This window comes from Anguilla anguilla, chromosome 1 (assembly GCF_013347855.1).
Source record: "Anguilla anguilla isolate fAngAng1 chromosome 1, fAngAng1.pri, whole genome shotgun sequence".
Classification (NCBI taxonomy): Eukaryota; Metazoa; Chordata; class Actinopteri; order Anguilliformes; family Anguillidae; genus Anguilla; species Anguilla anguilla.
In genome coordinates, this window is record NC_049201.1 from 47451822 (window position 1) to 47479550 (window position 27729).

A 27729-nucleotide genomic window follows, 5' to 3' on the forward strand; every position below is an offset into this window, starting at 1 on the left:
TAACAGATTTTCTTTTTCCACTTATCTTTTTAATCATTGACCAAATGTCACCCAATTCTATTCTTCTGCCAATGGAGGAGCAGAATTGCCTCCATGCATTCTTCTTGGATGACTTAATAATTTTCCTTGTCACAGCTCTCTTCCTTTGATAATCAATCAGATTATCTTGACTCAAATAATTTCTTAATATTATGAATGCATGATTTCTTTTTCATATCATTTTTACATTCATCATTCCACCATGGAATCATTTATTTTTCCCATTCACCATGCTCTTTAGGAATACATATTGATGCAGCACTAATAATCATGGAAGTCACTGCTCCTGTACAGTTATCTACACCAACCTCATAGATATTCTTTCAGTGTACTCAATACAACATTCTATAAATTTTTCCCAGTCAGCTTTAGGAAAACACCATCTTTCAATTACGTTACCTTCCTGTACATACATATCAAAATTCAAAGAGCATAATATCGGAAAGTGATCACTCCTTATGTTAGAATCCTTCTTTACATTCCATTCACATGAATTACTCATATTTCCAGAGACTAAGGTAAGATCTAGGCACGAAACTGAATTTCTTGTAACATCCACCCTGGTACCTCTTCCATCAATGAGACAAGTGATCTCCAACTGAGCCTCTCAGCTCCTCCCACTTCCGAGGTCGGGCACAGCCCTGGATAGATTCTTGGATAGATGCGCATCTTGCACAGAGCCGAATAACTATGCAGTTCTGTGAATAGAGCAGCTGTAAGTTATCTTGTTAGTTCGGCCGTCATCTTTGCTTCAACTCTAGTGACGTTACGTAGGAACGGGGAACAAAGCTGGCGGGCTAACTAACAAGATTGAAAGGTTACAATGCAAGCAAAAGGAGAACAGTACTGTCAAGTAGTCGTCAGATTGGTGTCCTTCGCGGAACTTACGTGAAACATTAATATTTACATTTTACTTAATGGGCATTTACATGAATATTCAAAAGAAATTCGGGCGCTGAGTGAAACGATGGAAATGATAACTCGAAAGCAAGCTGTTACATTTGCCAACAGATAATATAAGGAAATGCTGTAGCATCGTAACTTCCAGAATACATGTTAAATCTACCTTATACATTTTTGCATGGTACAAAATAAAGCACTGCGAAATGAAAATGTAGACTGGTATCTGTATAAAATTCAGTCATTGTCACGTTCACATTTTTATCATAATTTCTCGAGTGCAAATGTTTTACTGATCTACTATTCGGGTTACAATGTTGTAGTTTGGGCGGACACAAAATCCAGCGAGTTGGCTCTCTCAAAGTTCTTGTCCTCTCTGGTGGCTGGGCTAACGTCACTGAAATGTACGCTCACAGGAGCTTGGGAAAACGGAAGTCTATCGCTAACTGCAAGGGGGGAGTGTATTAAAGTTCACAAGATGACAAATAATCTACAAGGCTAAATGCAAAAACCATTTCTTAATATAAACATGTACAGGTTTGCATGCGTACTCACTTAGGTATTTAAAAAATGAAAATTTTATTTGGTGCGAGTTAACATATCGCAAAAGTGTATGTATTATACCAGATTTAAAACATCACGAAATGTGGAAACTGAATCCCGTGGAAGTCGGAGGTAAGTAAAGTTTGCTAGTCAGAACTATTTATGGCCAAACATTTTGCGTACTTTTAAAAACAGTTCTCCTCATTTTGCTGTCAAATTCACATTTAATCTCGCTAAAAAACAAAACATAAGAAACAGGTATGTAGATTTTGCATTTAGCTCGAGGACACAATGTGGTGGATCCGGTCTAACTAAGGCTATTGCTAGCTAACGAACATTTAAATTACTGAATGCAGCATGAATGAACAAAACAAGGATGTTTGCGTCGAGAGCTGTGTGGAGATTTTAACAAACGTAAAGTGATGGCTACTGGTATTAGAAACACATGATGGTGAAGTAAAGCATGTATGATAATTTGTGAATCTGTTTGGAACGTTTGTATTCGTAATTATTTTATAGATAAAATACGCGACTGTAGATCATGATCATCACTCGGTGTAATGAACTGAATGCCCAGAATTGAATTTGTGAATTAAACTTGCGACGTAAGCCCACTATGAAGTCAGCACCTCGAATGCAGCAGTTCGATTGATAAATATAGGTATTTACCAAAGAAATATAGGCATTTATTATGGCACATTGAAAATGTGATTTCAGTGTGTCATAAGCTTCATAAAGAGATAATTCTGCATACTTCTGAGGTTCTGAAAACCCGTAAATGGCAAACATATTTTCAAGCTTTAAGTGTACCGCTTGTCATCATAAAGAAGACTTGGGCATCGACTGTATCTATTCTTTCAGAAATGACGGCCCTTGAATTCATCTGAAGTATTGTAGCTCTCAGTTAGGACAAACCCCTGAGGATAAAATTAAAAGATCTGTAGAATAATATTGAAAAACTCAATTTGACAGACAATTTCATCCTGACAACGGGAAAGCAGACAAGCTTAGCTGTAGAAATGGAAGCACGAAAAGCGCATAGGAAGTGCGATGGAGGGGAATGAAACCCCAGCCACAAGGCAGGATTTGTATTATGGGTTGAGAGTCAGCCACCCTACTGACTGAGTTTTCCCATGTCCTAACTCAGCTCCAACATTGGTGTGTTAAGTTGGGGTTGAGAGATGTATGAATAAAGTCAATTTATGTGCATCATTCCAGCCTAGAGAAATGATCAGGTTGTTATTTTGAATGTATTTCAGTGCATTTAGCATGTATCACGTACAGTGTTCTTCTGACATGTTACCGCCATTAACAAAATATCTTCTGCTTTTTCAGGAGAATCTTACTACCTTCTACCAGGCAAAGAGTATGTGGTGGGTCGCAAGAACTGTGAAGTACTTCTGCAGAATGACCAGTCCATCAGCCGTGTTCATGCACATCTTACTGTGAGCCCCCAGAACATTAACCAGGTCAGTTATTCACTGCTACTTATCAAGGAGTTTACATTAGTTTCTCATATAAAATGTAGCTTTCTAGAACATGATGGAATTAATTGTTTTCAAGTGTAAGATCAAATACAGACATTCAGAATTTACCAGTGTAGATTGCACAAAATGCAATTTACATGATATAAGTACAACATTTAGTACTTCAGGTAAGAGCCAGTGTTTGCATGCAGGCATTTTATTTAGGATTATGGGTTTTGGCCAGCCAAACTGAGGCATTCCTATATTTCTGTGCTCTAGATGGCGTTGTTTGCATATTAGGACATACATTTGACAAATATCCTGTTCCTGTGGCTGGAAAGGTTTTCTGTTCCTGAATGACCATCATTATTTATGCAAAACTGAGCATTGGCCTTGGTGAGGAAACAACAGATTTTGATCCATTTCTAATTTCATTCCCAGAAACAGCCGGTCGAGCTCACAGTGAAGGACAGCTCGAAATATGGCACTTTTGTGAACGAGGAACGTCTCTCCAATGCCATATCAAAAGTTTTACGTTCTGGAGATAGACTGACATTTGGAGTCTTCCAGAGCAAGTTCAGGTAAGTACAGCAGAGAATGTTGCTTTTGAAATAACAAAGTTACATTTTCTCTTGTAATACCAATTTCCTAAGTATAGCACTAGAGGATAATGAACTGACATCCTAAGCATGATTTACTGTATATTGTGGGGTCTAAATCTAATCTTATCCTTTACAGCCTGCCAGCACATAGTACAAAATTAATAGCAATGCATAAATGAGCAGGTTCACTGCTTGGTAGGGGTCTTCATGAAAAGGGTAAAGCCATAGCATCTTTGTTTTAAAGGTAGTAAGGTACACATTGCTGCATTAGTAGTTCTAGAACATTTTTTTTAGCAGCGCCGTGTGTTTCACTAAAAAGTTTTACCTAAGAAGAACTGTCCAATTGTTTAGAGAGGTTCAAACAAAACAAACAAAAAATGCATGTGTGTGTATGTAGGCATGAATGAATGAATGAATGAATGGAAATTCACTGTGATATGCATTCCATCTTTGATGCACATTTTGGTCCTTGCTTTTGTCCAGGGTGGAATATGAGCCCTTGGTGGTGTGTTCGTCCTGTGTGGACAGCGAGGGGAAGGCAGCCCTGTTGCAAGCCGTTCAGCTGCTGGGGGGTCAGTTGGTGAACAGCTGGACCCAGGACTGCACACACCTGGTCATGTCCTCCGTGAAGGTCACCATCAAGGTCAGAACCAGTTTTACTGTGGCCAGGGCCGTCGGGGAGCGTAAGGCTCACGACCCACATCTGGAATGGACCCGAAAGACCGGTTCCTTCCGGTGTTGGTCCGGGTCTGCCGCCTGCACGTCCACCGGCCCGGCCTCACCCCGGCTGCCTTTCAGTGGGTTCAGACGCGCGCTGGTTTGAGAGTTGAATGGTGACGGGCGTCCCTCTTCCGTGTTGCAGACGATCTGCGCCCTCATTTGCTGCCGACCAATAGTGAAGCCGGAGTACTTTTCTGAGCTGGGGAAAGCCCTCCAACAGAAACTTACCCGACCTAAAGTTGAGAGGTGAGACGGCAGATATTTCACTCCTTTCTGTTCGTTGTTCCGTCTGTTCAAATTGACTTTTGACACACCACCTTTTTATTTTTGTAGCTTTTACCCTGAAATCGACGAGCCGACTTTAAATAAAAAGGATGTGGACCTCAATGCCAGGCCTGAACGGAAAAGCCTATTTCAAGGGAAGACGTTCATTTTCCTCAGTGCCAAACAGGTAAGACTACAGTCTTTTTTATTTAGGTCTGAGATGATGGCATTCATATTTACAAAAAAAAAAACTATTCCCTATTTGACATGATATAAAGGCTTCACAGCTGATTTTGCTTCCAGCTAGCAAAGTAGCAAGACACCAGTCTGATTATAAGTTTAAACGATGGCTATGTCATACAGTGAAAATGTATGGATGTATGTACTTGCATAGGTTTTTGGGACTGCATCAGTCAAAGGCTTTGGTGAACAAATTATGTTTAATTTCAGGAGGCAATACTGTGTACATATTGGCTCAGTAGATGGATCCAATCATTTGACTGACCAATTCTCGCTTATACGTGTAGTATTTCATTTTGTGAAGTCTATTTAATGATATACCTGCTACAGGAGTTTACATTATTCTGCAGTGTTCACTGGGCGTGTTCATAAGGGTTTCTGTCTTCATTTAAGAAGTGTTCAGTCCTTGATTTACCACTTTAAGCACCTCTAGCTGCTCATTAAGCACCTGCAGGGTACTAGTTGTCAGTAAGAGATGTGCTGCTCAGTGTTCACTCTCCTGTGATGTGAGGTGTTGAAGTGTGAAAATGGCCATTGTCTTGTGGGAGATCGTGTCAGGGGTGTACTTATGCTCATCTGCAGTCATCTCTGTGAGAGTCTGGTGACAGAATAGAGCCTTTAGACCCCAGTAGATTTGGCTGTTCCAAACCAGGAAAATGAAATGCCATAAATTCCCCCCTGAAGTGCTGTTGGGTACCAATAAGACCAAGTAGACCAATAATGTGTATGTATTTACTACCTGAACTGCACATTTTGACAATGATAAATTTAGTTTTATAGACACATTTTTAAGCATTTACATAAGTAACAGCAGTGTGTGAGACCTGTAGTGTTACCTGTCTTTGAGTCATTGAGAGGACCTGTCTCCCGGCTAGCAAAAGCGCCTGAGTTCAGTGGTGGCTTTTGGAGGGGGGCGGAGCCAGCTGCTGGAGGAGGGGTCTTTGCCCCTGTCCATCCTGGAGTCATCCGGAAGCTGCGTAGTCGACATGGTGACTGGCAACTCCCAGGCCCTCTCGTCCGCAACCACAAAGTGGAGCGACTCTGTGGCTGCAGTTCTGCGCAGGTACAGGCATGGGAGTGTTTATCTGTAATCGTTGCTCTGTCCTGTATACAGGCACCCACGTGTTTGTCTGTAGTTAACGCTCTTTTCTGTATACAGGCACAGGAGTGTTCATCTGTAATCGATGGTCTGTCCTGTATACAGGCACAGGAGCATTCAATTGCAATCGATGCTCTGTCCTATATACAGGCACAGGAGTGTTTATCTGTAATCGATGGTCTGTCCTGTATACAGGCACAGGAGTGTTTATCTGTAATCGATGATCTGTCCTGTATACAGGCACGGGAGTGTTTGTCTTGTATGATGTGGGGATGCTTGCAGCAGTATCTTTGCTAAAAATAAATAAATGGTATCTTCGCAGCTCAAAATGTGAGCTAAGCATTTGAATTGACAAAACAGCCGTGTCCATCTGTTGTGGTGTGTACACTGCATGGTTTTACAGAGGAAGTGTTCTAGCACTAAAAGGGGAGATCTGGGCTGTCATGGCCAGGGCTGTGATGATGCAAGCTAGTCTGAGTCAGCAGGTTCTATTTTTACCTGATGTCTCCTTCTATCGATGTCTCTACCCTACTCTCTCTGTCCACCTCTGAACTCCAATCAGGAAAGGCCTTCGAATTATCGCTGAGTCAGAGATCGGCCTGGCCGCCATCTACATCTCCACAGACAACTACTGCAATCCGCTGTCAGAGATGGAATCAGGTGAGTGACTCGCATGTATAAATTTAGAAGCATCCATTTTGAATTGATAACTCATCTGGAATTTTTTTGGTCTTCACAGAATCGTAGATTTGTGAGGTTCAGTATGGTATTATCTAATTGTCATTTTTGTCATTGGACAAATTGAAATGCTGTCTTTGACATTGCTGTTGATGGATGTTTACTGAAGTTGGGAGTGCAATGCGCTTTTGACGTCATTAATTATAATGGCGTCTGTATATGTGTATGGGAGCCATCCCTTGGGCCCATTGCCAGTGATAATTAAGTCCTGAGGGTTGGGGGTTTGGCAGGTGCTTTCACGGCTGGGGTCAGGCTCAGCATATGCTGCACAGAAGATTGTCGTTGTAATTTCCCCTGGTTCTCCTGTTCCTACAGAAACGGTCAGAAGGAAGCCGTCGATTCCCAGTGCGACACTGTCTCAGAGTGTGGCAGTGGATGAAACCGTGCTGCCTGCCATCTCGCAAAACATCACAGCCTTTGCCCCCAACACCGAACCCTCAGAGGGTGCCAGCAGGTACCCCCCCCAGCTGTCTCTGTCTTTCTTTGTCACCCTATGTCCATCTCTCTGCCTCGTTATGTCTATCTCTCTCTGTCACTCTATTTCTGTCTCTCTGTTACTCTATCTCTATCCCTCTGACACGTTATCTCTATCTCTTTGTCTCTGCTGCTCTATCTCTCTTACTCTTTCTGTGGCCATCTCCCTCTTTGGATTAATGGTGAAAGGAAAATTCTAAAATGCAAAAAAAATGTGTAATCTCGAGGGAACAAAAAATTATCTGGTGGATGGTCTTCCTTACTTTTATCATTTAATATGCATATCTATTTAATACATATTCAGTTAATTTGTTTTCTGGAAAAAAGAAAATCGCTATTGAGATGAAAATGAATTTCAGGGAAAGGGAAATTTGAAATTTGACACCGACAGTTGTGTGTACTAAAGCTGATTTATACCGTTCGTGTAGATTTGCGTATGTCCTTTGTTGGTATGTTCAACCAAAGGCTTTCTTAGGAGGGCTGTGGTCCTCATGGAAGAGGACCTGGTGCCTTTTAAACTTCAGTCCAGTGCGGAGAGTAGCGTTCAGGGCTGTTCTTTGTTCAGGTTCTGTAGGCTGAGCACCAGCGGTCTCAGTGCCGTGGCCGAAACTCCAGAGAAGCAGCGGGAGTGGGACAGGCCGCTCGGCAAAGGAGCCTTGGCAAAGGACCCGCCCCTCACCTCCACCGTGGCGGAGACGATGATGTCAGCGCACGGCGCCAATGCCGTCGCGACCTCCGAGGTCCAGGGAGAGAAATCTGCGCTGATGTCCAGGCCGAAACGTGATGACCCAACAGCTGTGAAACCGCCCCTTACTAACGGGCACAAGAGCAGGCCCTCAGAGAAGCCGTCCATCTCCATCACTGACTACTTCCAGCCCACAAGCAAAAAAAGGTGAGCGTAGCAATGTGGTGAAAAATGCGTTATGTAATTCACATGCATTGGGTGTCTGTTGGCCATGTGTTTCATCATGTATTTGGCCCCATTTGTCATTTGTTCGGTATATAATTGGCTTGTATTCAGAATGTATACTACTTATATTTGACCTGTGTTTGGTTTGAAGTTTGTAATGTACCAATTATTGAATCTATATATGCAAGGTACACATTATTCATGTGTTTGGAGTAAATATTCATCCTGTTTGGTATATAATTGGAATTTATTTTGCATTTATTTGACATGTATTCAGAATATATTGGGTTTTTAGAATATGTTGGGTAATTATGCCATAATGTGATCTAAACCACTGTGCAATAAACTGGTCATAAGAGTGTATGAATGTCACATACATCACATTTGATGTTTAAGCATAATGGCGCATTGTGTTGTCATTGGCCAGAACACGGGAGGGGAGTGACCCCGCTGACTATAGTGAAGCCAAGAACTCCAGGAGGGACGCTGAGGAGAACGTTGCGGAGCAGAGGGACTCCGCTCCCCAGCGCAGTAACCCTTGGAGACAGACCCCGCAGGCCGCCCCAGTGCCTGAACCCTGCCTGACGACCCCTGCACCAAGAGGGCCAAGCAACAGAGGGAGTCAAGGTCCCTACTCGAACCCCTCAAAGGATCCCAACTCTGACCCTCCAAAGGAGTCTCAGCAGGGCCGTTCCTCTGGAGAGGCTGTCCAGAGGCCTCCTTCCAACAAGAGGAAGGAAATGGCCTCCCCTGACTCAATGGAGGAGATGGAGATGGAGGATCTGGAGTCTATCATGTCTGAGCCTATGGAGGAGCAGGAAGTTCCTGCCACGCCCAGTAAAAAGCAACGTTTGGAAACCACTGTCAAAATCAAGCAGGAAGAGGAGTCTTTTACAGAGGTGAGATCAGAACTGACCTGTGCATAACCTTATGGGCTCGTCCTTAGGAGCAGATAGTTTTAGGTTTTTGCTGTGGTGACAGTATGAGGCAGATTTGACACAAACCTGGATGTAGTGTGTGCAGAAATAGCTGCGGGTATAGGTACAGATCTGTATGGCACCTGATGGCACATGGAAGCCCCCAGCATGAAGGTGTACATGAGGCCTCGTGATGGAGGAGTGGAGAAATTACTCCCAAGGTTATTAACATGTATGTCACTTCCTGCTCCAGGCCTCCAAACCAGAGGAAGGAATCACACTAAAGCAGCAAAGAGAAGCTGAACAGGAAAATGTTCCCGGAAAGGAGGAAACTAAGGTGTGTTAGGAATGGAAAGCTGTTTAGATTTGCTTGGTGTGCATGTGCATGCGTGGTGTGAGATGTGCGCATGTGAGATGTGTGTGTGTATAGTATGTACAAAAACAAATTAGCAGAGACAATAGGAGTGTAAGAGTGTAATGTTTCTTGTGCAATAGATGGCACCAAAGACCAGTGATAAGTAATCAAAGTAAGAAGGGAAGAATTGTCTGAAAATAAGTATGAAAATTGACTTTTATTCAGAAAATATGTTTGTCAACTCAGGTTCAGTTACAAGGAAGTGTTAAAGACAAGATTTAAAAAGATTTAGCCCTAATGTTAGCCTGTTATTATTATCTTGCCAAGCAAGCTAGAAAACTTACACCTCAGCTAGCTAGCTATGGTACATTTGAAGTGAGGTTTGCCTGTAACACAGGGTTTTGTGTTTGCCTTACAGGTGCCCAAAGCATCACTCAAGGTTGAGAATGGGGAGGACCTCCCCAAGAACCTTCTACTGATAGAGTTTAAGTCCCTCATCGTGAGCAACCCTGTGAGGCCCAGAACCGGAGCCCTGCAGCCTCGGGACGCGAACCAGAAGAACTTCAAAAAGTTCCGTAAGGTCAGGCGTTTAACTTCAGACGGCCTTTCTCATGCCTGTAAACTGCCTTGGAGCAGAGAGCCAAAAGGCTCGCGTTCGAGGGCACACGCTGCCCCTTTCAGTGCCAAGCGGCCCTTTTTGAGTTGTGTTATCCATGTGTGTTCTCCGCAGGCACCCGTGCCTGGGGCGCAGGGTCTCCCCAATATCATCGGAGGTTCGGACCTGGTGGCACACAACCGGGCAAAGAACTCTGAACTGGAGGAGTGGCTGAGGGAGGCAGCAGAGGTATGGATGCAGGGCGATGGGATGGGGGGCGGGGTTATGAGACAGGGGGGCGGGGAGAACATGGGGACAGGGCCACAGAGCAACAACAGTGGGGTGGTGGGGTTCTGTGTGGAATAGAAAGGGATTTGTCAGCAAAGCTGATGGGCAAAACATCTTTTGTTTGACAGGAGGACAAACAGAATGAGAGAGAGGAAGCACTTGGGGATGATCTCTTCAGGTATGCTGCTTGCGTTGTGACATTTTTCATGCTCAAAAACTCACAAAATCTGGCCGGCATGTCCGGTAAGGCTGACGATTTAGTATGCATGACACCCATGTGACTGACACCGCAAAATTGCAGAATTGAGAAAATTTGTTACGGCCATCCAGTTTCAAGTAAAATGGTGCTGCAAAATTGCAAGCATTGAAAAAATTTTGTTACGGCCATTCAGTTTCAAGTACATGCACCACATTTCTTCCACATGTCTCCTCATTCTGAACAAATAATAGAACCCATACTGTCTGCCATGTTGGATTTTCCGCCATTTAGAAAATTTGAAAAAACAAACTTTTTCAAACTTCTCCTACGTTTGCCTTATTCTCACCAAATTTGGCATGCATGATCTACAGCACGCCACTTAAATTCCGAAGGAAATTTTGATTCATCAAAAGCCCCAGAACTGTAATTTACATCTAGCAAAAATGGCTGACCATGCCCGCAATATGCGTATAGCCATAAATTTACGGCAATTGCAGCGATACTTCAAGGAATGATGCGTAGCCATATTGTGGACGACCATGCACAGGCTTGCAGTGTCATAATGCAGTATGGTCTGTAGAGGCGCTTTTTTGCAAAAAATAGTAATTTTCATGGGCTCTATAAGGCCAAATTGTATGACATTTCAAAGGAACCCTCCAAATGCTTCCCTCCAAGAGTCCTCACAAATGTAGCCCCTCAGTCCAGGATTCTTAAGGATAATTAAATATGAATATGCATAAATTGTGGAAAACGTATTTGAAATGTGCCAAATGAAGTGGGACCCATGTAGGTCATGTGTATCATTCTGTGCCACTACCACACTAGGTGGGCCTACATTAACACTTAAAAATTGCAATCGTGCCACCCGCAAATTTGCAACATTGAAAAAAATATTACAGCCATCCCATTGCATTTACAGTACATGCACCATATTTTTTCCATGTGTACCCCCTCATCCTGAACAAATTTCCTCATAGAACACATACAGTCCACCATATTGCATTTTCCAGCACTTAAAACAAACTTTTCTCCTTTTAAAACAACTTCTCCTACAATGTCTGAATCTCACCAAATTCACCATGTGTGATCTACAGCACGTCCCTGTGTAAAATTGCAAAATAAATTATGATATGTCTAAAGATCATAGGACAATAATTTACATTTAATCCAAATGGCTGAACTTGCCCAAATTATGTGTATAACCCCAAATTTAGGTTGATTGTTATGATATTTCAGATATTAAAAAAAAAAAAACATTTGTGGACGAGCATGTTCTGGCATGCAGCGTTATAGTGGAACGTCCTATTGGAAGGGCTTTTTGCTAAATACTAATTTGCTAAATTCTATTAAATTTGACAGGAACGCTTAGACCACTTCCCTGAAACAGTCCTGAGAAGCACTCTGCAGTCAGTCCTAGATTCATAAAGAAAATGAAACATGAATGTGCATAAATTGTGCAAAAGTTACACATCACACTTTAAAAAAAATCCACTCTCTATTCACACTTTTGAAATGTACTAATTGAAGAGGTCATATGTATCAAATTTCAAGCCACTGCCACCCTAGGTGGTGCTACAGCACCACTTCAAAATCCCACTTCTCAAATTATTATAGATGTACCCTTGCATCCAATACACACCAAAGTTGGTATGGATAGTATTTGGATTAAGTTTGCAGTCCGTATCAAAGTATCCTCCAATGCACTATAGCTCATCCTTGGTGCTTGGCCCCCAACATCGCTGCTTGCAGCTATATCTTTGGTGTTGTAATTTCATAGAAAATGGAACAAACCAGTGCTCTTCAAACTGAGTGGGAGACTAGCTGTCTCGTTCATGCTCTTTTTCCACACATTTCATTTTTCAAAAAAAAAAGAGTTTTCACTCTTCACACTTATTTTAAAATCATTTGAAAAGTCGGCAGCATGTTAAACACACAGCTGCTCACACAGCAGACAGTAATATTGTTACCTTGAAAGGTTTTAGCAAATAATTTTATAATGCATCAAAGCGAATATTTGGCCTGTAAATGGTTAAGAAATTTAGGCATCTATGACATCCTTCAAAAAAGCCTGTGATTATTATTATTAGTAGTAGTACTAGGGTAATGGTACTGGACGGGGAAAAAAGATGCTGTGTCCGTGGCCTTGGATCGCATCAGCCATGTTTATTTATAGTTGTAGTAATTAATCAGGGGTGATGGTAATTGGTTAAGAAATTCAAGCCTGACCATGGATCTTCTGCGGGCCTCTGCTTAAACACACAGCACATTCCCGTAGCATACGGGGGTAACACGACGGGGGGCTGGGGGAACAGACCGCTGCTCGCTCTCTGCTCACAGGAATGGCGTTTCGGCGACAGCGCCCAAACGAAAACACCGTCCGTTCGCCCCGCACCCCTTTCGTGCAGTGCGGGTTCCGGGCGGACCGTAAACACGGGTGTGGGTGAAAGTGTGGCCAGACAGTGTCTGGGTCAGCCACGCCACATCTAATCCCGCCAGAGGGCCCGGGCGGGAGCGACCCCGCGCTTCTCTGCACTGATCCCAGCTGTCAGCTCTGAGAAGAAGTGCTGACTCGTAGCAATGTGGCTACGCAGCCCCAACACAAACACTCCGCCACCAGGAGAAGGGGTCTTGTGTTTCTCTTTCTTTTTTGTTTCTTTAATGATTTGATTACTTTCTTTGTTGTTTCTGTTCTATTGGTAGTTTTTTTCTGAATTAATTTGAGACCATGTGTTGTAAACGGTATCCAAATTTAAACAAAATGCAGAAAATTTTGCTTGTGTCCTATGGGTTTTATAAATCTATTCTATGTACAAAGTAAACGTATGGGTTAACAGTAATAATTAATCAGCCCATTGTCCTTAAATTCCCCAGATACTTTCTTTCTTTTTGTCTGTAAGCAAAATGTGACATATGGCTACAGCTCTTGCCTGCAGTACCAAGGCTTAAGCTTATAGGAATAGCTTTACCCGCCCGCCATACTTTTACAAATTAAGGATTGTCATCTAGCAGACATAAAGAACACCATTACTGTGTATGGAACATGGATATATAGTATATCATAAAAACTACAGGTTGTTGGAGTGTTGACTATAGATGTTTCCTTGGGGAAGAGTAAAATAATTTTCCCACAAAAAAGCACCTCCATCCCTACTCCTGAGAAAGTATGGAGCCTTTTTCAGTCACAACCCCAGAACTTGTCACTGTCAAATTGGTTGAGGTTAAGAACAATAAAAAGGGGAATAGAAGTCACTTCATCCCAAATGGAAGAGTTGTCAAAACAACAAGAGCCATAATGGCCCTTGATGTGGTTGAAAGGTACACCTAAGTAATTTGGCCTCATTGTTCATGACTGGGCCGCTATGAGTGTGGTGGCAAAGTGGCCAGAGCAGCCCTGCGTTTCCTTCCTGTTCCCGGGGAGAATGGGAAAGAGTTGCCTGGAGACGGTGTCAGGCCATGATGTAACCTGGCTCTAAAGCCCTGACATTTCCTCGCCTAAGCAAAAAAAATACAGACGAGGAGAGCAGGGTCCCCTTTTAGCGAGGCAAAAATGTTTGAGCATTGAATCATGATTCTCGACCAATCATGCGTGAGAAAAGAATGCACAGAAGCTTCAAAGAACACAATTTTTTGTGCTGGTGTGCGTGTGTGTGCATGTTTCAAACTGATTAGAACTGATGGCTGGTATGAGACATTTGCTTCATGCTTTAAAACAAGACCAGGTCAAAACCTATTATATGGCTGGACCGAACCGACTGACCAATGGTGTAACTTCATCAGTCAGTCACTCAGTCACAGACAGTCGCGTTTATAGGGCTGGCCCCGCTGTTGCGGTCCAGCCAAAAATATCTGAATTGTAGTAGACGAATGTAGCCATAGTCATAGATAATTGTACATAATAAAATGTAGTCATCAGTGCACTTTAAGAAAGCTTGCCTGTGATTTACTTTTTGTTGCCGGGTGTCTAAATTGTCTCTTGCTTGTTTCCCCCAGATACAATCCCAAACCTTCCAAGAGAAGATGAGAGGATGAAAGCTTCACTTTAAAACTTCCAATGAGCGACACTTTGTAATACAGTCCAAGTTCTGTTTGAAGCATTGTCCTGATTAATTTATGGGGGGCTCGCTCACTCCATGGAGCCTGCACCGTTAAATACGTTGTTTTTTGCAGAATGTATGTTGCTGATTTATGCAGTACATGGCCAATTTGTTTTCCCCCTCTTTCTTTATGGCCCCATATAAGTTTGCCTGAAATGTCACTGATGGCAAGTAAGGTAGCGCAATGCGTATGTGCGTACAAAAATGAGTAAATCAAGTATTTTTAAAATATTTTATTTGTCCATAATAAAAAAAATTCCTGTTTACAAAACATGTAGTAAAACATTGAGTTTTTTTGTCTCGCCTTCACATGCCAAGCCTCTTTTAAAACAGACAGCAAAATTACCATGACAACAGGTGTACCTAATTGCGAAGATTCTACTGTCTGATGTTAGTTCAAACGGGCATTACTACATAAACCAATATACTTCCTCTTGCCTGTATAGTCTGTCACGGATTATATTTTCACAGTATTCAGTAGGTTTGTTTCTCCATTTTTACCATCCTCCTCTTTACCTGTTCTTTGTTGTCTGCTTAAATGTCACTGTTAAGTCACTGAAAATGCTGCAACGCCATGGAAGTTGCATAAATGTCGTCAAAGGTCCATAATTTAAATAAGCTCCTTTTTCAGTCCTTACAACTACCCCTGACAGTTTTGCACAACATAAATATGGGAAAACAAAATGGGATAGAATGATTGCTTTTACTATTACATGTACAGTAGCATAAGTGTCGTTTGAAAGGAGATGGCCATGTTTCCTGATCCATAAACATACATTCATTTTTTTCAGAATTTGATTTCCTTTTTTTAATAGGAGCCACTCCATCCATCTTCTCCAGTAAGGAAAAACCCTTTATAAGTAACTGAATTAAACTGAAATTAAATAATTGAATGATATATAACAATATATAATTTTTATTTAAAATATAATGTGCTTACCTATCCTTATCACTGACTTTTGCACAATAGACAGTGGTTTTAATGTAAATCTTCATTCTGTTGGATATTGGGGTACACGGTTTTTAATATATGAAAATGTCGGCCCTTGAATTATCGTATTGTCAGTTTCACAATGTCAAGTGTTTCTGAGCCACATTTCTAAAATCAGGACATATTTAGTTTAGGCTGCAGAAACTGGCAATACGTGTGCTTGCTCAGGAAACACTGAATCTGGAAGTGGAGAATCTACTGCTCAATCACAGGGCGAACGGAAGAAAATTTTTATTTTTAGTTTTTATATTAATGTGTCTTTTTCAGAATTACAAGAATGGGATGAGTTTGCAAGATTGTGTCCCCAGCACAACAAATGTACAAACCTGAAAGCTGTGAACTATGTATATTTACATACTGTCGGAATGACATTGGCACATTGCACTTAGACAGCATTTCATGATTGAAAATAAATGTTCTGACTAAAAATGTTTTCATCAAAATTGCATTTCGTTTTCCCACATGAACTGTGCAGTGAGTGTGAGGCTCCATTAATGTATAACAGCCTTGCATTTTTCCACGTAATTTTTTTTTTAATTGTAAGAAAGCTTTAAAGTAGATATATCCACTGCATACGTAAACATTTAGGAAAGCGTTAGCTATGGCACTGCCCGCACTCTAACCTCTCGCCTGCCGTAGCTTTTTATTTCATTCTTAGACTAACCCACCGCCACCGCCACCTCCCCCATCAGCTATCAGCTCGCCCTTCTTTTTCAGCCTCTTCATCAGACAGCTGGCAATGCCCAGGGCACCACCTTTCAGGAAGCGCACAAAGTTGTCTCCAACCAGAGGGCCCATGGCGAAAAGGTTGGCCTCCTTGGTGCACTCGAATGTGTAAGGATGGATTTCAATAGGGTTATGTTTGCAGGAGATGGGCTTGCTGGGGTCGAGGGCCAGATACTGGCCATGGTCCTTGAGGAAAAACAGGTTTGGGTGGGTGCCGATGAGCACCAGAGCCATGGAGACCTTGAAGACCGTAGAATTGGTGCCGCTCCTCAGAACGCATTTCATGTCCGGCTGGAAGGACACGACGCAGTGCTCGGGGAAACTGGTGTAGTCCTGGAACCTACCAGAGGCTGGAGCTGTGGTGGCCTCAGTGGCAGCTGCAGAGTGAGTCTGGGAGCACATCAAGTGGTAGACCTTGTGGTATTCTGGGTAGAGCGTCTTCGGCAGCTGCTTGAAGATCAGGCCCGGGTCGTCCACCCGCTTCCGGAAGACGTGCAGGATGGAAATGTTGTTGTTGTAAGCGCACAAGGCGGCGTCAGCCGCACTCAGGCCCGCCCCCACTATCAGTACGGGGTCCGAGTTCTGGTCCAGTGTCCCCTTGCTTACGGCCATGCCGAGGTCAGCGATGCTGTGGAAGACGAACGGGAAGTCCTCTCCTTCCACCAGTAGCCGGGCGGGGGCATCGGAGGCACCTGTAGCCAGGACCACATTCTCAGCGAAGATGCTGAAAGGCACGTGGGCATCCCCTTGGACCTGCTGGTAGCCCCTCACCTCCCAGATGCCCTGGGGCAGCATGGCAGGGCTGCCATCCTTCACCTCTATTTCCTTCTTTCCGTCCACAGCATCCCCCCTGCCCTCACTCTCCACGGCATCCTCGTGGTCGCGGTGCAGCCGCTGAACAGACGTCACGTACGCGTTGTCCAGAAAGTTCTTCTGCAGGCCCATCAGCTTCACATAGTTCTTGTAGTAGGATGAGATCTCTTCTGGCGTGGCCCTGTCATTTGCCACACCCCTGAAAGTAACAAGACCTGTTAGTGCTCTTTCAGAATGGTAGTTACATAAACTGATAATCAGGATACACTTCTACCTGCAGTTTTACCAAAGGTGTAGATGGCAAAGGTTACAATCTCCATGCTATGTCCATGTTTCAGCAGCTCATAGATATCTTACAGGATATCCACTTTCTGTCTCATGGATTACCTTCGGTTCCCTGCAGTTAGGTCTCTGTAGTTGACCCCAGGGAGCTCCATCCAAATGCCCAGACTAATGGTCAGCATGGATCCCTCCATTGCCTGAGAACAAGTGAGATGAATCTCACACACTGATTAACAGCATGGGATAGAAGTGAATTAGAGTTAAAATTGACAACACCAGGGTGAAGACATTCAGCTGTTTATAGTTTTAAGGCACATACACGCAGTGCCCTAGGAATTATTTATCTATAACCCTGAAGGTTGATGACTACTGGGCTGTATCTCCATATTTTTGGTGGTCACATCTCAGGCAGTCCACAGTAGCACTTTGTGCAATCTTCACTGCAATTTGAAACGAGACCTCCTAACCAATGCACAAATAAAGATTGTTTTGTCATGTAAGAGTTGCAAAACAGCTGTAGCTAACAATATATTAATATGATTACAATAATGCGTTTTTTCCTCGGCAGCTTCTGTAAGTGTAGGAGAAGTCCAAACCACATGAGAGAATGGCATGGGAAAAAACCACATGCATGGAGTCTTAGGTTTGCATCACATGCTAATTACCCAGCCTGTTTCGAACAGAACCTACAAACATACACAGCAGCCATGACCTGTCAAAAGCCTAGTGTTCATATCTATGCACACATATCTAGCACCAAACATCTATCTCTAGTTTGCCTTTAACCCATTTAAGCCCGCAGGCAACTAAAGTTGCCAAAGTCTCTACCACTCTTTTTCCATCTGTGAATATTTTTTGGATGACTATAGATGCTTATGCTTAAGAAATCTCTGGGACAAATCTGGGCATTAATGGGTTAAGAAAAGTTTTACATGTCATCCTGCTAAAAATTCCAATTTACTTGCTTTTTCATAAAACCATTGTAGATCAATCACTAATGTAAAGGGAAGGCCTGTCTCCTATTAGCACCTTCTTCTGCTGTGGGACATCCCATCATGCCGTGTGTTTTGGTGGGCTGGAGACTCACGTGCCAGGCTCCCCCGGGCGCGGCGCGGCCCAGGACCAGGTGTGGTACGTGGTACTGGTTCTCCTGCCTCCACTGCAGCACGGGAGGGAACTCGTAGCCAAAGTCGGCATTGGGATGCAGCAGGGTGTCGAACAGGACCGCCACTGGGTTGGATGACCTCCCCTCCAGCCCCTCACTGAGATACTGCAAATCCTGGGGAACAGCAAAGAAATACATTTTTGTTTAACTTTTTATGCACAATTTAATTTACATTTAGGATATACACTGACCGACCACTTCATTAGGTACACCTGTTCAACTGCTAACTGCACCCGTTAACGCAAATATCTAATCAGCCAAACATGTGGCAGCAACTCAATGCATTTCAGCATGTAGACATGGTCAAGACGATCTGCTGAAGTTCAAACCAAGCATCAGAATGGGGAAGAAAGGTGGTTTGAGTGACTTTGAACGTGGCATGTTTGTTGGTGCCAGACGGGCTGGTTTGAGTATTTCAGAAACTGCTGATCTACAGGGATTTTCACGCACAACCATCTCTAGGGTTTACAATGAAAGGTCCGAAAAAGAGAAAATATCCAGTGAGCGCAGTTCTCTGGGCGAAAATGCCTTGTTGATGGCAGAGGTCAGAGGAGAATGGCCGGACTGGTTCGAGCTGATAGAAAGGCAATAGTAACTCAAATAACCACTCGTTACAACCGAGGTATGCAGAAGAGCATCTCTGAACACACAACACGTCAAACCTTGAAGCAGATGGGCTACAGCAGCAGAAGACCACCCCGGGTGCCACTCCTGTCACCTAATGAAGTGGCCGGTGAGTGTATGTCCATCATTCTGTGTTAAAGAAGATTTGTCAGACCTTATCAGCAGCATTCTCATACAGATCATGGTGCTCTGGTTTTTAGGATTATTGCACACATCTATGCAACTTTACAAGAACTGTGCATTGGGTTTGATGCACATTTTCAAACTTTGGAAACGTACATTTTGTTTAGCCAAGTTGGTACTCCTGTTAAATAACAACCTTATGGAATAACACAATACCTTTCTTTCAGAGAACAGAATTGAATGCTATTTGAAATAATTATTTGCATCCTATTATGTAAGCATTTAGTGCTATTACAGTTTATGGTGTCCACCAGTGTCACCATAACTTGCTCTCCTCGTGTGCTGCTATGAATCTCGGCCGACTCTACCTGGTCAGTAATGGCAAGGTGCTTTGTATCCTGTAGTTTCCTGAAGAGAACTGGGTTTGGATGCACGACTCCAGTGTCCAAGTAAGGCCTATATCCACTCAGTAAGTATGACAGGCATATTCCAGATGGACCATTTCCTATAAAAAGGAATCAAGGAGTGATACTCTTAGGAGTAATGCACAGGTAAGACTAATACTCTAAGAGCAAATTAATTTAAACATATTTTGGATACGCTTTATTGCATGTGAAACATAAGACAGGTTGATGAAACAAAGATATTTGATTTTTTTTATTTCCAGGGTCTACTTTATCACAACAAGTAATACAAGTGTGAAAATTTTAAATAAAGGGCGACTATAAACATAGCTACAAGCAGCAATTAAAGGGGCCAAGCACTCAAAGTCACAAATACAAATGCAAAAAAAAGCATGCAAAGGCATATTCATAATGAGGTGCTTAGTCAGCCGAGCAAGTTTCAAATGTCCACGCTGAAACTGATTTTTCATTAATTTTTCCATTTTAAAGATTTGTTGAGCTCCATAGCACCATCAGGTTTAATCAGGCTAATTCTTTATGGCTATCCTCAGGATGAAAGTGTGAACAGACTTAACAAGTTTCATCGCTTGGTGCCTAACTGTCTGGGATGTATTAGCCTCTCGGTAAAGAGCCACAGCCACGTGCAAATTCATTGGATTACTGTGAGAACACTTTTACGCAAAGTAACTTTGTTTCAATAACTTTCAAAGATATTTCCAAATACATGCAATAATTCAAGTTTCCTGAAAATCAGTCAGAGATGTCTTTTATGTGTTTTCTTTTCATTTATTCAAAATTTTAGTAAATCCATAATCCTAGGCTAATGGGTCCTTGAGGCATATTTATTCTGTATGTAAAGTCGGATCTTGTGCCATTAATTACGGGTTCATAATTTCGGGTTCATAATTTCTCATTTCTTAATTTGTGGAAATTCAATTTACAGACATAGTGCCACCATGTGGCCAATCAGCACCAAATTTGATGAGTAGAGGTGTGGAGCTACCATTAATCAGTGTGCCAATTTGCATGTGAATCAACCAGGTGAAAGTCTGAAAAGTGACATATAAACAAACAAAATCCAAAATGGCCACAAATTCAAGATGACACTGACCAAAACATATATAGACATATTCGGACTGAGGTGATTAGTCAGGGTAGCAGGTTTGAAATGTCAAAATAAAAACAGTGATTTTTATTGATTTTAAAAATTGTTGAGCTCAGTAGCACAACCCTGTTGTTGAATTGGGCCAATTCTTTCTGATTGTCCTCAGGATGGTGCTATCAATAGACACAATAAGTTTCATCACTTCACGTCCAACCATTCGGGATATACCAGCTTTTTTGTAAGAAGCGGCACTCATATGCAGGTTCATTGGCTTACTGTTGAGATACAAACAACATATTGAGATACAGACAATATTTGAATAATTTTTGAAGGACAGCATCCATTGAACACATGACTGAAGGTTTTTTGCAAATTAGTCAAACTCCGTAGAAAAAGATGTCTTAGGTGTTTTTAATTCATTCAAAATGGTGGAACATCTACCAGTTGCACCTTTTCACAATGGAACATAAACATGGAAAAATATTAATTATTAATATTAATTAGTAATATTCAAGCTGATAAATGATGGTGTAACTATTTTAACATTTTGGAGGTAAGCTTTTGGCAGATAGCAGGAAAAATGTGTTGAGAAGAGACTGACCGATAATGACCACTGGCACGGTAAGAAGGTGGTCCCTGGACAGTGAGCTTTCTTCCAGTAGAGGCATGTTGGCAGCCACAGCTGGCACTGGGAACCAAGAGCACAAGATAACTGCTACATGAAATGGAAAGGTTTCAGAACCAGTCTGACAACCATATACAGTCACGTACCCTGCCTTACTCCTCTAATTTCAAAATGGCTCAAATTAAAGCAAGCCTGTAAATGTGTGAAAATGTAAATGTTTTTATAAAAGTACTTAAATAACAAATGTTGCATGGCTATTTTGGAATGTCAATTGGCCTACATGAGGATGCATCATGTGTCTCCTGTGGTGCACTGTTATATTATTCAGAGCATTCAGAGCATCTAAATTGATTTGTGGATCTAATATAACGATCACACTGACTTTATCACTTTAAATATATAAATAAACCAGTAACAGCTAGCTCTACTAAATAATTTTGAGTCAAAGGCACACACTTGGTTAGCTGTTCAAATGGATCTACTCATAGTTGAGAATAAAGACAAATGCACAGGTGTCCAAAGACACTTGAGCCTAGTCGTGAAAAACCTCTAACACAGGACTGATTCGCCTGTGTTTTTCAATAATATAAATGTCCTGATTATGATGGTTTAATGCATCCCTACCTTTCAATTATGCTAAAATTCTGCCTAAAGGTGAATTAATCGATCAATCCTGTGGGATTTTGTTAATATGTATACTAATTCTTTGTTCTACTTACTGTACAATATACAATCATTGACCAATAAGTCAGTGCACTGTTTGATGGGATGTGCTGAATGGTCTGGCCTTGGCTTCTGATTGGTTAAACGATAAATGCCCCCTAATTTATAAACTATAAACAGTTTATAGTCTTTAATTAGCTATTAAAGAGGCAAATGTGTGAACATAAGAAAAACAAAGACTTCAAAGAGCAGAACTGAGGTATCTTGCTTATTCACATATACATTATTCCTTGGTAATATAAATATTTTGTGTGAAAAGGGCATAAAACAAATTTATCAAAATTTTGAGGTAATGCAAATATTTTGCGTGAAGAGGGTAGTCATCAGCTGTCCCACTATCCTTTTGTGAAGAACTGTTCTCCTGGCCAAAAGCATGCATATCTGGGTCTTGTTAAGGCATTCATTTGATATGAAGTTATTTGGTTTGATGAGAATAACAGAAATACAAGAGAAATGTTTTGGGTTTTGGAAAGTACAACCAGTACTTGCCTGTGGCACTAAACATGCCCTGCCACCTATCAAGAAAATTCTGAATTAATGAACTGTATAATACCCTCTATATAACCACATTGCTGGATGTTGCTTTAATTGATTCTATTCCACTTGTTTGTGTTTTGTTTTAATTGGGTGGGTGTTACATACCCCTCCTCATTCATTTTTTTTTACTGTATTCACAGGCAGATTCCTTTTTTAGGGGAGCTGGAATTAAAACTATTCATCCGGTTGTCCGGCTGCTGCCATGACCACAAAAACTTTAAACGGCCCCTATTTCACATGGCTACCTTGCTATGTTAAAGTTCATTAACTCAGTCACTGCTCCTCAACAAAAGCTAATTATAATCAGATTTATCAAGGCCCAGATCTGTTATCTGGATGTGCCTTTGTGCTGTGGCGGGAACAAATCCCTCTGATCACACGTCGATTTGCAGAATAATCCTTCTGAGCGATGTTTATGTCTATTCCTTTTTCAATTTACAACTGGCCCGCCGACCGTCTGCATATCCCCTGTGCGTCATCCTTGTTTTTCTTTGGCCCACTATTTACTCTTTCCATTAAAAGAGAGGGATTCCAGGCATTGCAGAACCCTTTGGATGGGGTATCAGACCGTTGTTGGGAGACGGGATAGATTTAGCTACTCCGGCTGGCAGGCTAAAGCTGGCATTTCCACATGGCTTCACAATTTAACACTCTCTTAACCACATTCACTGGGGTTACTCATATAGCGCTGTTGTTTTAACGTCCGTCATCTTGTTTGCTTCTTTTTTTTTTGCAGGACGTCAAAGCACACCGGACTACAGTCCCGCTGACACAAGTGTCACCTTATTGCTCTGAGCCAACTGGCGATTTTAGCCGTGCTGCCTGTTGCATTGCCCAAATTGAGCACTCAAATTGGCGTTGAGGCAGATTTACAACCCAATCAATTTTTTTGCTATTTTCAAAGCACTGACAATATTCTTTCTCATGAACCCTGAGCCCTTCCACACTGAACGGGTGAGACCAAATCAATTATCATAAGGACAATTATATAATAATGAATAATATATTCATTGTTCTTATTGAATATATGTTTATAAATAGGACTTGCATTCAGCTAATATAACTTTCATCACTTATTTGAGAAAAAATGAACAAAATGCACATTTTAAAAGTCTTTTAAAAGCTTTTAATGTCAGTGGTTTAAAAGTAATAGGCAGGGAAAATGTGTGATATAGTACTTTCAAATAAAAAAACATTTATTGTGCTACGCTGGGAGATGCCAACACTCATTCTGTTTTGTGTTGCCCTGTTTAACTGGCTGGCAGCTGACCAGACAAGGACATAAAAGCTTGGAGTGTAGCCTACAAGATCAGAATATATGCGAAGCCAACCATGATGCTGTTTTTTTCTTCTTCTTTGTGATTACATGTGATTTTTTAAACATGTAGGCTACAGTATCCTGGGGACTGTTGGAATAATGTTATGTGTTCATTCTCCAAATGAGAATTGAAAAAGGTATTGCATTTATGTGTGTGTGTGTGTGTGCACGTACATGCATGCATGTATGTTTGCGTACATGCATAAGCAAGCTTCAAACTAAAAATTGTTCTTACTGTATTGTAAACTTGCTTCACAGACCTGTGTTGACAGCTGATTAGTACTAATGTTCATTAAGAAAATGTATTTTAAGCTGTAATGATCCATTGCAAATTAAACCCTTGCTTTGTAAGGATGTAGTAATAATGCAATTACAACTCAAATACATTTTATTTCATTTTCTTAAATTATAAATGACATGTTTAATACTTAAGTAATATATGAATACACTTTTAACTCCGATTGGAAATACATTAGGCTATCAACATGTGGCCAAACTATATTGCACCGAGGACTTACAGTCAGGAAGCTACTGATCAGAGAAACAAAAGTAAAGAATTACCTAAACAAAGCCTCGCTGTATTAAAGTTTCTGTGTGAGCATTTTTATTTTGTCATTTTAAATTTATCTCCATTGAGCCTATGATGATAATCTACTCTGCGTGTTGCCATGGAGTTCCTCCGTCTCGTTCAATAATATTCTCACATAAATTGATAGGTATTCATAAAATGTAATAACTATCATGTTTTAATGATAAGCATTAGTCTACGTAAAAGACAGCTGCAGCAATGTATTTATGAATTAAATGATCCGTTCACAGAACAGACTAATTACCTACCCCTGTAGGCTAACTGGTCGTGTACATATAACATGTATAAGCGATTAAGCCCATATATAAATGTATGTCACCAATCTTCCAGAATTTAGGTCACGCTCACGGTCATACATTACAGTGCAGACCATGCTGAAAATAATGACTTGAAACCACTTACCTCAGCGGAGTTGTAGCAATTTTTTCTCGCGCAATCCCTGCTGTCTGACTACCCGTCTCCGCAAATTCTAAGCTGTATAAATAGGCAAAGGCATTAGTGGGAGGATCTACTAGAAGTCATGACATGAGATGACACAGACCACGGTTTTTCGGAGATTCTATTGCTGCAGTGTAGCTGTATCGATTTAGCAAATCTTGGCTATTCATCAAAACAAAATGAAGTGTTTTACTGTCTAAATATGTAAAACCAAATTGCAAATAATAGTATGCTTCGGAGGGAAATTCTTAATTCCAACGAATTGCGAAAATAGCCGGTCTGATTTTTTCATCAAATGCGCTTCATCTTTTACCGGCAGGCATGGAGCGCGAGCACAGATTCGTAGAGCATAGCCTTAACTCGGAAGCGTTGCTGAGGTACAGCAATGAATACGACGGAACGTTTTCCTGTTTAATTAGAGGATTCTTAATCAATTTGAAAATATGCTGATTTTTCAAGCAGTTTCGTACAGTTATGTGTTTGTCGATTTTCATCTGTTTTTAATTGTATAAATCCCTTTTTATGAATGTTTTCTGTTCACACACGCAGGCGCACACGCACGCACACCACACGCGCACACATACAGACGTATTGCAGTCTTGTCGAGAGGCTTCCCAATTACTTCAGCCTGGAGTCACCCCGTGTCGGCTATTCTTTCTGGGATTTTGAAACCAATTTCTTCTGTTGTTTTATCGTTCATGTAATACGCACGCCTATTTAAGTAATTAGCTACCAATAAAGCGTGTAGGCTACAATTAAATTTGAACTCATATATCCGTCCTTTTCATGTAGACTTAACTACAGGCTACAGTACGCGAAACATTAGCATTGGTGCATCGTTTTGCAAGTGCTTTTTGGCATTCAAGTGTTTGTCCCCTTCGACGCGCTGTACCCATCAGTGCATGTGTTACCATAGCAGCAAGATCAGCGGTATCATACACTGGACTACACATCAGCAATACGTGAAATTGGTTTGTGGCGCTTTTGCATGTAGGCTACTGGGCTCTGTTCACTGGCCTATCATACTGTTTGCAACGTTATATTACGCAGCACGCTTCAATGAAAATACCTATTAGGGATGTATAGCGATCGTAGTCCAACTGTGCACTGAAAGTGCGTTTGAATACCTTGCCTCAAAGAATGGATCTAATTATCATTCATTATGTAAATGCCTGCCTATACAATGATCAACGTTATTTATGCAACTTCCTCCGATTTGTCTAAATAATATTACAATTTCTATTATGAACATAATGAATGATAATTAGATGAATTATGCTGAGTTTACGCAACAGGACTTGTTTGCCTACGTTCAGGGGTGTAGCACAAAATTCTGGGCCCTATACATAAGCAGTCTCCCTTCCCCCTTCCTCTCTTGATCCATGTCTCTCACGCATCATTCCAGGCTTTTTGAGGGCCCTCCCCCATTCGGGTAGTCAGTCCCACTTTCCCCCCCACTATGACGCCCCTGCCTAAGTTTAAGAATTGTAGGATTGGGGATGGGAGTCCTAACTTGAAACAATTAAATGGTAACTGGGTCAATATCACCACGGTGTGCCTTTTGTGGCCTGAATATCAACCATGTTGATTTCATGTTAATTGTAGAGCAGGACCATATCAAAATGTTCCTCGGCATCGAGTAAGCTTTTATGGCCATAAAAACCCACAGACATGGGCCTCATGATACATTGGATGCATTCTTTGGATGCAGGCAATTTTACCATGCCCCCTGTGCTGCTCACTTAACTTCAGTGAGAACTATTTCTTACTTTTGCTTTAGGTTATTTCTCACTTGAAGCGTTTTGATGATGTTTGAGTTTTTAAATAATAAAATAAAAGATTGTGCATGTGTCCCTAAAGTCGCTGTCCACCCAGACATATTTTTGTGTCTGCCCACTTTGAAAAGACCCCTAATAACAGTATTTTTGAATGAATCATGTGTGATGGATAGGTGCTCTGTCTGAACCCTGAGCCACAAGTACTCAAATACTCGGTGCAAATGAAATCATTCACATGAAAGCACGTGAAAGAGCAGTTCAAATGAGCTGGAGGCCAAGAATTTTGTTAGTGAAGTCATGGCTATCATGAATGCCAATGATGTTAGGATGTATCTGGAAAAATCTGTTCAGCTTTCTATGATATATATGAAATACCACCACCAAGCGTTTACTCAGGGGAGAGAAGCCAATAAAAATAGTATGCAATTTTCTATTTTTGTTAGAATATCACATTTCAGTTTGGATTTTGCAGTTAATTTCCATTTGCACATTAGCTCAGTTTCTATTCAAGAAGGTGCTGACCTTATACATTCATTGCTATTTTTAATTTTACTCATTGTTCAAGATATTCAAGACAGTTGTGTGTGCCTCTCATAAAGTACTCATGTTCAATGTGTTTTGATGCTAATCAGCAGTTTATCAAACACATTTCATCACATAAATGTATTCTCATTGTCTGTTTCATTGATGATTTATAATGCCATAGCTGTCCACTCTACCATGCCCTTGTCCAGCCTGTCATCTTGGTATTTTTTGGTACCATCTTGGTATCATTATTTTATCATATTGTCCAATACTGACAACAATTGTCTAGCAAGTTAAAGAGTTAGAGGGGACCATAAATATATACTTAAAAAGTTAAACTAAAAAAAAAAAGAATTATGAATATAAGGTGCAAACTGAGCATGTTTATTCAGAAAAGTACAGATTTTACACAGTCTAATATTTGGTTATAATTTTATAGCAATAAATGAATATGATTGTGAAAGGGACACTGTTAAGATTGCGTGGGGGGTTTGGACCCAAGTGCAGAGGAAAAAATGCA

At 41.4% G+C, this 27729-nt stretch overlaps 2 protein-coding genes across 3 annotated transcripts; one reads left to right on the forward strand and one right to left on the reverse strand.

Moving 5' to 3' along the window:
* Window positions 1-1353: 1353 nt before the first annotated feature.
* nbn (nibrin) lies at window positions 1354-14714 on the forward strand. Its single transcript, XM_035380879.1, has 16 exons — window positions 1354-1614; window positions 2818-2951; window positions 3390-3529; window positions 4034-4193; window positions 4413-4516; window positions 4604-4721; window positions 5650-5837; window positions 6436-6533; window positions 6927-7065; window positions 7651-7977; window positions 8423-8894; window positions 9166-9249; window positions 9686-9847; window positions 9998-10111; window positions 10279-10328; window positions 14340-14714. Exons 1-16 carry the CDS (start codon window positions 1584-1586, stop codon window positions 14368-14370), a joined length of 2352 nt encoding a protein of 783 aa, XP_035236770.1. The 5' UTR covers window positions 1354-1583; the 3' UTR covers window positions 14371-14714.
* Window positions 14662-25741, reverse strand: osgin2 (oxidative stress induced growth inhibitor family member 2). 2 transcript variants are annotated; one of them, XM_035380898.1, is made up of 7 exons: window positions 25529-25741; window positions 24871-24942; window positions 21278-21364; window positions 19536-19672; window positions 18343-18534; window positions 17361-17452; window positions 14662-17172 (listed from the first exon to the last, which is right to left on the reverse strand). In XM_035380898.1, exons 3-7 carry the CDS (start codon window positions 21342-21344, stop codon window positions 16089-16091), a joined length of 1572 nt encoding a protein of 523 aa, XP_035236789.1. In that variant the 5' UTR covers window positions 21345-21364; window positions 24871-24942; window positions 25529-25741; the 3' UTR covers window positions 14662-16088. The 2 variants fall into 2 exon arrangements, with proteins under 2 accessions (XP_035236789.1, XP_035236781.1); XM_035380890.1 differs by having other exon boundaries at window positions 25491-25741.
* Window positions 25742-27729: the final 1988 nt, after the last annotated feature.